Source organism: Gossypium hirsutum, chromosome A05, assembly GCF_007990345.1.
Source record: "Gossypium hirsutum isolate 1008001.06 chromosome A05, Gossypium_hirsutum_v2.1, whole genome shotgun sequence".
NCBI lineage: Eukaryota > Viridiplantae > Streptophyta > Magnoliopsida > Malvales > Malvaceae > Gossypium > Gossypium hirsutum.
Window position 1 is genome coordinate 20,097,029 of NC_053428.1, and position 10,297 is coordinate 20,107,325.

Consider the following 10,297-nt stretch of genomic DNA (forward strand, 5'->3'; position numbering starts at 1 on the left):
TAAAATTATTATTAGTCCTTTGTGATAGCCGAATATGACTTGGCATTAAAGTGATTAAATTTGAACTTCGATGAGGTAAACCATTAAAAGTGTGGTGCTATAAGACTAAGACTATGGGCTAATACGATATGTGGATTCGTTCCGTAAAGTAAATTATTCAGGTATGCGATATGTACTTAGGCATGTTAAATCGATTGGAATTGAATCATGAATGTGAATTGAGAAGCATAGGTAAAAATGCCTATGACATATATGTGAGAAAGGGTAAAACCATCGTAAATTATCGATAAGGATGGGCTATGTGCAGAACCATTTTATAATTGCTAATTTGAAAGGTTGTGTGCGAATCAGTGAGCAATATGTATATATTAGATGAATCGTGACCTTTTGGTTCTACTTGAACTAAGTTGCGCGATAAATAATTTATGCATATGACTTATAGTCGAATGGTCACTATGGGTTAAGTTTGAATGGTGAAATGGAAATGTGATATGTTGAATGAGATGTGTTAATATATAATTAAATATGCATGATATTTGATGTGTATCCGGGCTTAAAGACCCGCAGGCTTCGTGCTGGTAAAATATCCGGGTTAAATCCCACAGGCTTCGTGCTGGTATTATATCCGGGATAAATCCCGCAAGCCTAGTGCTGGTATTATATTCGGGCCTTCGTGCCTAGCAGGCTTCGTGCTGGTGATGTGTATTCGGGCCTTCGTGCCTAGCAGGCTTCGTGCCGGTGATGTGTATTCGGGCCTTCGTGCTTAGCAGGCTTCGTGCCGGTGATGTGTATTCGGGCATTCGTGCCTAGCAGGCGTAATGCCGGTGAAATGATATGTTATGTGAATTCGGTGTTCCTTGTAAGATAAGGGTTTAGCCGAATGTTAAAGATGAAATGATAGTGTATTGTATCATGTTTATATGGCCTAATGGCAAGTATAACATGTTGGTAAATATGCAATGTGCTTTTACAATCGAATGATAAGTTTGAAATGAATGTGAGTGAAATGTTATGCATAAGCTATCAAATGTTAAGTGTGAAAATGAGATGAAAGAAAAGTGTTTGAGATGTATAATTATATATACGTTCGAATGATATTAGTACTCAATTGATATGAATATGTTATATGGAACTTGTTGATTTGATTATTCGGGCCTTTGAGCTTAGCAGAATATAATGTCGGTAAGATACTATTCGGGCTTTCGAGCCTAGCAGGCTATAAAGCCAGTGAAATGATATCGGGTCTCAAGCCTAGCAGGCGAAATGCCGGTGATTTGAGAAAAGCCTATGACTAAGGTACCTCGTGCTAGATTGTCAAATGAATACATTTAATACGTAAATTGGGCCAGGTACGCAGTATGTACTCATATGTGAGTTTGATTTGAAGTGAATCATAAGGGAGTATGTGATACGTACGTGAATAAATGTTAAAACTATACCTATGATCATGATTACACCTAGTCAAGGTGTGAAAGTATGTGAGGGTATTTGATAAAAATATGTTATATGAATTCAGATTAAGTGTGATAAGAATGCTGAACGTGCATTATGTGCTTGTGTATATTCGGCCAGATGGCAATATCCCTAAAATTTGGCCTCTTAAGAAATTAAATAATCGAAGTATAATTGCGTTTATTTGTTTGCATTGCTTAAGACTTACTAAGCTTATGAAAGCTTACTCCGTTGTTACATTTCTCTGTTTTATAGATTGTTGACTTCAGTTACCTGCTCGGGTTGGAGTTCGTCGGAGATATTATCACACTGTCGAGCTCACGTTATCGGTGTAAGTAAATCCTAGTATTTCGATTCTATGGCATGTATAGGGTTTTAATGTTTTGGACCTCGTAAGCTCATATATGGGATAGATTGCATGTGAAAAGAAAAGTTTTAAATTGATAGAAATTTTTCAGCACGGTTTTTGTGTGATTGACTGAGTTTAAGTCGGGTAACACCTCGAACCCTGTTCCGGTGAGGGATACGAGGGGTGTTACAATTATTCAATTCATACCTTGCATTCTTAATACAATGACGTGTTTAATGTGAACTCTACAACATTATGAAAATGAAGAATCAGAGTAGTTTGGACTGACTGCTGTGCAGATAAATGTTGATTTGTTGTCAAAATTGGTATTACTCTTGACTGATTGTCTAAACAGGCCATAATCAATGGTGCAGCATGAGTTGGGTTACAAATGGGCCCTTAGCGTGCCGAGCATTGATTAACAAACAAAGGCCAAGAGTTGGTCTGCATCTTATGGACCACAAGAGCTAGCGGTTGGTATTAGCAGGGATTTCCTTGCATCAGATATCCGGTAGGTTTCCTTGAATGAAGGGCTTCATAAGTTTTAATTTGGGATTCCATGGGGGCATTAATGCATACTACTAATCTAATAACATGTCAGACATAATATCGGGGCTGTCAATGCTTACATCTAATGTTCTTGATTGAAACTTCAGACTCTTATTGAATTATCATTGTCAGCTAATTGGCAACCCTTCCAGCAAAATTAAGGACATCATCCCTTGTAGTTCATGGTCCCTCTATTTTAAATGATGATAAATGAAAACCGGGATATGCTGTCCCTTATAATTGCTCAACTGGGGAGTTATCATCCTGTAATATTGAGGCAAATATTGGAAAAGAATTCTCTTTTTTTTCCACTAGTGAAAAGGTACTTATTAATTACATGCAGAAATCCCTGGTGAACATTCCCTCACAATACTTACAATCAAAGATAAGAGACTAGATTACACCTTTATTTTTATATATTATCTACTCTAAGATTGTGTATGAAAGCATTACTCCCAGATTACACCCTTAGAACCGCGTAAGCAAAATTTGAAGTGGAGCAAATAAATTTATTATGTGCATAGAAGGGACCTAAAGCTGAAGTCATAAGGTATAATTTGAACAAACTGTAGAAGAGACTCACTTTTAGCCCTTTCAAGATACTTAATTGCTTCTTTTCCAATTTCACTAGGTAGTTGAAGGCAAATCCAATCGAGCAATGAATCCAAGTCCTTAGCAAAGTCGAGCAAGTACCAGTCCAACAGTTTAGGGATTGCAAACTTTGTTGACGAAATTCCAACTGTAGCCTGTAAGTACTCCTTCTTAGCAACTTCGAGTTCGGCGTCAACGTGAGAAGCAGTATATACTCGCACCTTAATTTCATTTGACGAATCAATATCAGTATTATTTGATGTTGATAAGAGGAAAGCTATAGTCAACTTTAAAGTGACATTCAACTCAGGAGTCAAACCATTGAAAACTTACAGCAGGAGAGGACCAGCTTCCACATGAGAGGGCAAATGTCACCAATGGTTCAGATAGTTCCAATCCGAACATGCTCCTGGCAGTCATTTCATCGTTCTTGGCACCCTTTGAAAAGGTCTGATCAGAAATAAAGTATAAGAAACATGACAAAGAAGAATTGACTATCAAGCTGACTAATGTTTGCACTAAACTTAAATGTGGTGCCACTTACAAATTTGGAGTGGTAAGGCAATCTGAGAATGAAATGTTCAATAGTTATTGCATTTAGCAGGCGTCGCCCAACATTTATAGTTGCCTGTTTCATCAAAATTTCTTATAAAACTTCTGGTTACATCAAATAGATTGAATTGCTGTTAAACCAACATACAGAACACTATCCTAACTAAGAATGCATGAATTTCAACAATATTCTGAGGAAATCATGTGTTCTGGTACCTTTCTCATCAATTCCACAACCATCTCCGGACTCTCAGGTACTCCATGTTCTAAGAATGCCTGAAACAACATCATGTAATAAATGATGCCATATACTAGAATAAACCAGTTATGGAAACAGAAATCAAATGTATTAAATGCTAAAGTACCCATGTGAAGGAAATTAGCATGAAATACTTAGTTTGGATTTTGATACATTTTAAACCAACAGTTAATATGTGATAAAAGCCTAAATATTTTCTGTTTATATTGACAGAATCCTTCTCAATACATACATTCATCATGCAGGAATTGTAGATATTTATCCAAAAGGCAAGCTTCTCCTGATGATTTAGGTTCTGCAAGTTGGTGGTGGCAAGTCTTCCAAGGAGTAGTCTGAGAATTCAACATACAAAATGATCAGAAGTCCTTAGAATTTTTACATACATTAATATATTATATATTAAAATAAGAAGAAAAAAAAAAGACTTACTTGAGCCTTCGCAGAAGAAATAAAGAATTTGAAGTTCGATTCAGATTGATTGAGCCAGCATCAATTGGAAACAAATGCTTATAAGGACCAATATCTCTCCTTCCAAAATTCGAACAAATACCATACGGGTCCTGAAATTTTGTTACATCACTATTTTCTTGGGAGCCTAACATTGATAATGAAGGAAAACTGTCAGCAGCAGAGTTTCTCTTTTTTGAGCTCATTCTTAAGAATATGGTGGACAGGCATTTGACAAGTTCCTCGGAAACTTTATTAGGGCCATCGTTTGCCAGCGGTCTCTCTTCTGAAGTGCTAAGATTCCGCGCTTCTGCACTATCTAAGTCTCTCACTCTGCATTCAAACTGAACATGTAAAACAAGTCAATACTAATTTAACAGGAAATAAGTCTACTGTAACTTGATGGAAATGATATTGTTGTTTCATGCCTGCAATTTTTGAGGGTCTAAACGTTTCTCTGCGGGCTTTGAATCAATCAAAGGTCTGTTCACCGGAGTTTTCACTGTTGGGCTTTTATCCACCAAGGATCCCTTATTGCTCTTTGTGGAATTAGTACAAGATTGGTTCTCTTTTCCCCTCCCTTCATCTGAAAAATAAAAAAATAATGAGTAAAGTTTTGGAGCCTAGTTTATGGCATGACGAGAGGATTTTTTTTTTATTAAAAAAACCTTACCCGATAAAGATTGCAAATGACTTGCCATGGATGTATTTCTAGTTGAAGTTCTGGGTTGAGGACGTTTAGGACTATTGTCCAGGCAAGGCTCACTCGAATCGGCTGAACTCTCCATGTTCCTTTTTGATGTAGATGTATACACAGCTTCCTGATACAAATCCTGTCTGAAGTGCACCACCTGTTCTTCCAGCCGAACAATCTCCTCTTCCAGTACTGCCACTTCTGCTAAAAGCTCCAATGTCTAAAAAACCATAATCCAACATTAGAATTCCTGTTTGAAAATGTCAATTCGATCACTTCAGGCGCCATTACCAATATGGGATCCATCAAACTAATGGACCGATTCTTTAATATCGATAATAGAGTGAAAAATAACAAGCAGAGAAAGAGTCAAATGAGATGGTGGATTACTAACAGGAGGAGGGAGATAGGGAGGAAGACGAGGTAAAGCTCCCAAAGGTCGGTTAAAAGCTCTCTCCAGAGCCCTGTGAATGTTCTCTTCCTGCCTAAGCTTCTTCTTCAGTTTATCAACCTGACGAGAATTGGGGTTGCAATACAATCAATAACTAGAGCAAATTCATTGTAACAAATCCAAAAACTTAAAGTAACTTTGGTTGGGAAAACAAGTGTATCCATACATCTTGTTGTAAAGCCTTTTTTCTCTCTTTGCTTGAGGCTCGTCGATTCTTCATTGTCTTTGTTGCAATTGTTGGCTTGTTCCCCTGCATTTCAGCCTCCTCCTTCAATGTGAAAAAAGCGTCTCAAACAGTTAAGATTTATCAGGTGTATACGAATAAAAACTTGGAAGAATCAAGGAATAATTGATAATATTTGGAACCGCCACAGTTCCTAGAAATTTCACAATCCAAAGGAATAATAGAAAGGCCTTGTTTCATTCAAGATTTAAATTGGAAAAAAGCCCACATTGGATTCCAATCAAAGATGCTTACTTTACGAAAACTTTCCAGGGCTGAGAGCGTCTTCTTGAAATTGAAGATAATTAAGGAATAATTACAATTCCTATATATTACAGACTACAGTACAAACCGTTTTTCAAAACAAATAGTAATAAAATAATCAGTAATCCAGGGACCCTCAGTTTCGCCATTGATTAAAATTCTTAATAACTGTGATAAGTGATTACTTTTTCATGCTTCCCTGGAACTTTCTTAGACTGAAAAGAATTCCGGCCTCTGCTATTCATCTTTCCAACACTCCACTACCAAATCTGCAAAACCCCAATTCAAACAAACTTCACAGTCACCCACAACAAAACCAAATTTAAATCTTCACCAAGAAATTTTAAAAAGAAAAGAAAAGAATGATCAGATTCAGACCCTTAACAGAAAAAAGAAAGAAAAAAAGAGTTCAACTTTCCATAACAAAACAGACAAACTTCAATGCCTCCCTCCAAACGAGTAAAGACTAAATGACAAAGCTTTCTTATTTTAAAATGAAGCAAACACCCCAACACCAATTCTAACTAGAACAGGAGAGTAGGTTACTAGGTTTGCAGCAGTGTCGTCTTGGCTTGTTTGGAAGATTATTATTATATAATTTAAAGCAGAGGAGCAGTATAAATAGTGGCAGGTGAAGTGGAAAAATATGAGAAAGAGAGTGGATTGCAAAAGCCAGAAAAGGTGCATCTAGATAGATAGAGGTGTACATAAACTCCACGCACAAACACTCCCTTGCCTGTGTCATCATGAATCAACGTGCATCTTCCCTTTTTCTGCTTCACTAACTACTAATAAATTCTTCACTTCTCTTTTTAACCTGTAAATCATGCAAGTAAAAAAATTTCAAAATAACAGACTGCATGATTTCATTTCTATTCTTTTTTTGGTTATTATAAAAGAAAATGGGTAATGAGGGGTTTTATTGCCTTATTGGGGGTTGACTCTATCCTTTTTTTCTTTTTTTCTCTTAAGGAAAAAGAAGGGAAAACTAATAATAATTTAATGGGTGAAAAGGATTTTTCTTTCTTTAGGGGGTTAGGAAAAGAATTTAACAATAATGGGTGGAAATGAGGTTTTTGGAAATAAATAAGTGCTGTTTTCCTTTTATTATTAATTCGGAAAGTAATGCAGGCAAAAGCTGCGCGGATCACATGTTTGCCAACTAAACATTTTTTGGTTTTCTGGAAAATTTGCTGGTATATATATATATATATCTTACACTTCACTTTCCCATTCTTATTCATTTCTTCAACTGCATCTCACTTGTAATTTGGAAGAATAATATATATGTTTGCTTCACACAACTTATTATTTCTTTTGGATAAATAATATTTAATTCACAGAATAAATTACTAGAAAACTCTTTTTTGTAAATATAGATTTAATTACTTACAAAGATATTGACCAAATTTCATCAAACCTGTATTCTCATTATTTCAATATACCTTTTTTTTTTATTTCTCTAATTCGCATTATTAATACACATTGGTTTTATAAAATTTACCACATGCATTTAATGATTTATTTTATACTATTACTCGTGTATTTTAGTGCAATCATGCTATTATTAATTATACTATAATCATTTATCTTTTATTTAGTTTTATTAATGTATTAAGTTAATTTATTATATTATACCAATTTCAAATTTATTTACTTAATATATATAAAAAATATCAGAATAAAGTTAATTAAAATTATAAAAAGAAAGGGTAAAAACGTGATAAAATGAAATTTTCATTGCACAATGAATAGATAGTATGGACATTATCTCTTATATTTCGAAATTTTTGCAATATTGGAAATGTTAGATTACTCGTTAAAATTAAATCTCGGAATGTAATATTATTACTCCTAACAATATAAGATAACTTTAACTCTTCATGGTTGGGTCACGTCTGTCTAAAAAATGAGAGGGTTTAAATAAAAACATAAATTTAAAAAATGAGTTTAAGAATAAAATAAAACCCGTTTAAAAAAAGGGTTTATTTCTTTTTATTGTTTTATTGCTATTTTCTCACTATTTTGCTATCATTTTACGGTTATATTGTTATTATTTGGGTATTATATAATTCTTATCTTATTTTTAATTTTGTTACTATTTTAAAGGTATTTGCTAGTTAAGTTGTATTTATCTTAGTGTTATTTAAATATACAAATTTTTTAATTTATTTTCAATTTGTTTAGTTAGTAAACATTTATTTTAATATATTTAGTATTTTTTATATATTATACATTTTTTTAAAAAATTATATAAAAATTAATATAACAAGAATTTAATATGGCCAGGTTGGGCCTAAATCTTAATATTTTTATTAGAGTCAGGCTTGGACAAAATTTTAGGCCTGCTTTTTGGGCCAAACTCAAACCTAACAAATGGGCTTAAAATTTTAGTTGAGTCGACCCGACCCATTGATACCTTTAACTTAAACCAATGCCTCTTATTGCTTTTTAATTATTATTTTTATTTAAAAAATAAGTATCTAAATTATGCAATTTTTTTCATTTAAATACTTTTTTTTCTATAACCAAAATAGGTACATAAGGTTTTATTTTATTACTACTTTAGATACCAACTGTTGATTCCCCTTAAAAAAACATCTTAACTAAGTGAGACTATGTCATTTTTAATTAAACAAAAATATTTAAAGTTAAGATTTCAATAAAAATTAAAATTAAAAAAATTATTTCTCAATCTCTCTCCTTTCATCTTCTGTCAAAAAAAAATTCCTAAAAGAGTTTAAATAAACTCTAATTCAAACTTCCCATTAAAACGAAGCATTATTTTCAATATTAAAATAAGCGAATATAATTTTTGCTATTAAAATAAATCCCATCTTCAATATTAAGAATTCAAAATAAGGAGAGAAATATATATAATTAACAGTAATTTTCAAATTTTTATCTAAACATATAAACCATCGCCTTTTTATTAAAAGGAAGTATGAAGTGAAAGAAAAAAAAATTTCCATTTTTTTTTATTCTTTTTTGTAGCCTAAGCAAATATCCTGGACGACAAAATCTACCGTTCTCACTTCTCATGAATGCATAGTGGTAGTCAACGACCACCCCTCCATACTAGAAATACAATCTTTTATTTCATCAAGCCTTTCATTTTCTAATAATTTAAAGAAAGAAAAGAGGTCGCCGACTGCCAGGAACTGCTTCCGATCCGGTTCACTATTCTTCTTCCATTAATATTTTAATAAATTCATAACATTTGTATACATAAACCTATTAATTTGAAAATGCAATAATTACATTTATATTAAAATAACAAATAAATACAAAAAATAATAGATGAGAGTTAATATTTAAATTTGATAAAGGGATAATATCAGTTTCGTTCGGTTAAATTTTATAAATTTTTTAATTCGTTTATTGTAATTCGATTCTTTTCTTAATTTTTTTTATATTAATTTTTTGTTTAATTTATTTATTTATTTTTACAAAATATTTAACTATTTAAATTCCATCTTATAATAATCAAACTTAAAATTTTAAAATTGATTCTAGAGTAACTTATGAAACAAGACTGTCTCTAATTGGTAGTAATAAAAAAAGGGCTGACCATTCTCCCTTGATTAGATAATGAGATGTCAATCTCAAGAAAGCTAATCAGACTGAAATTTCTGATTTGTATAACATTTAATTCAACTGGGATTTTCATCATAATCTCCCTAATAATACAACGAAATCAAACACTCATTATTTAAATAATTAAAAAACCAACTCAGTGCAATCATGTAAGCGTACACCACGACTGTTATTGTCACCATTTTAACATATGTTAGCTTTAATAAAGATTAAAAAGAGAGCATATGGGTTAATGAGCACCTTCCTCAGAGATTGAGGGGGTGGATTTGGATCTCAACATGTAAAAAATATCCGTAGCGACCTCTGAAACTGAATACATCCTAAATCCAGCATGGAACTGGCATTGTTACTTTAGGTAGTCTCATTCAGAAGTAGGGGTGTTCATTCGGTTAACCGACCGGTTAACCGACCCGAAATTACTATAACCGAATTAACCGACCTTCCAAAAATTTTAACCGTTAACCGAACCGATTTTTTTTAAAAAAATTTAACCGAACCGAAATTTTTTCGGTTAATAAGGTCGGTTAACCGAATTAACCGAAAATTATGTATTTTTTATTTTGGTTAAAAATTACCCGAATTACCCGAATTACCCGAATTAACCGAATTAACCGAATTAACCGAATTACCGAAAAATACCCGAATTTTTTTTATTTTTTATTTTTAAAATTTAAAAAATTATAAATTATTAAAGTAAATTGGGTTTTAGGCTTTAGTAAATTGGGTTGTCTTTTAGTTTTAGTTTTATTGGATTGGGTAATTGGGTAAACTTTAGTTTTAGTTTTATTGGGTTGGGTAATTGAGTTTGGGTTGGGTTGGATAATTTTATTTATTAATTTTTTCGGTTAACCGAAAATTTAACCGAAAAT

At 32.7% G+C, this 10,297-nt stretch overlaps 1 protein-coding gene across 5 annotated transcripts; it reads right to left on the reverse strand.

Annotated features, from left to right (window-relative positions):
* Nucleotides 1-2,634: 2,634 nt before the first annotated feature.
* Nucleotides 2,635-6,882, reverse strand: LOC107958094 (uncharacterized). Of its 5 annotated transcripts, none has more exons than XM_016893765.2 (12): nucleotides 6,568-6,882; nucleotides 6,017-6,100; nucleotides 5,511-5,612; nucleotides 5,288-5,404; nucleotides 4,873-5,113; nucleotides 4,628-4,785; nucleotides 4,182-4,543; nucleotides 3,985-4,084; nucleotides 3,710-3,769; nucleotides 3,486-3,569; nucleotides 3,275-3,391; nucleotides 2,635-3,162 (listed from the first exon to the last, which is right to left on the reverse strand). In XM_016893765.2, exons 2-12 carry the CDS (start codon nucleotides 6,074-6,076, stop codon nucleotides 2,863-2,865), a joined length of 1,701 nt encoding a protein of 566 aa, XP_016749254.1. In that variant the 5' UTR covers nucleotides 6,077-6,100; nucleotides 6,568-6,882; the 3' UTR covers nucleotides 2,635-2,862. The 5 variants fall into 5 exon arrangements, with proteins under 5 accessions (XP_016749254.1, XP_016749251.1, XP_016749250.1 ...); XM_016893762.2 differs by having other exon boundaries at nucleotides 6,539-6,765; XM_016893761.2 differs by having other exon boundaries at nucleotides 6,210-6,574.
* Between the last annotated feature and the right edge of the window lie 3,415 nt (nucleotides 6,883-10,297).

What these genes read in the sequence shown, in the direction of transcription:
- LOC107958094 (XM_016893765.2), bottom strand. Translation starts at nt 6,076, where the DNA reads ATGAATAGCAGAGGCCGGAATTCTTTTCAGTCTAAGAAAGTTCCAGGG. An exon ending in TTCCAGGGAAGCATGAAAAA is followed by an intron (nt 5,613 to 6,016) that starts GTAATCACTTAT and finishes TTCACATTGAAG; the next exon opens with GAGGAGGCTGAAATGCAGGG. An exon ending in TGCCTTACCACTCCAAATTT is followed by an intron (nt 3,392 to 3,485) that starts GTAAGTGGCACC and finishes ATTTCTGATCAG; the next exon opens with ACCTTTTCAAAGGGTGCCAA.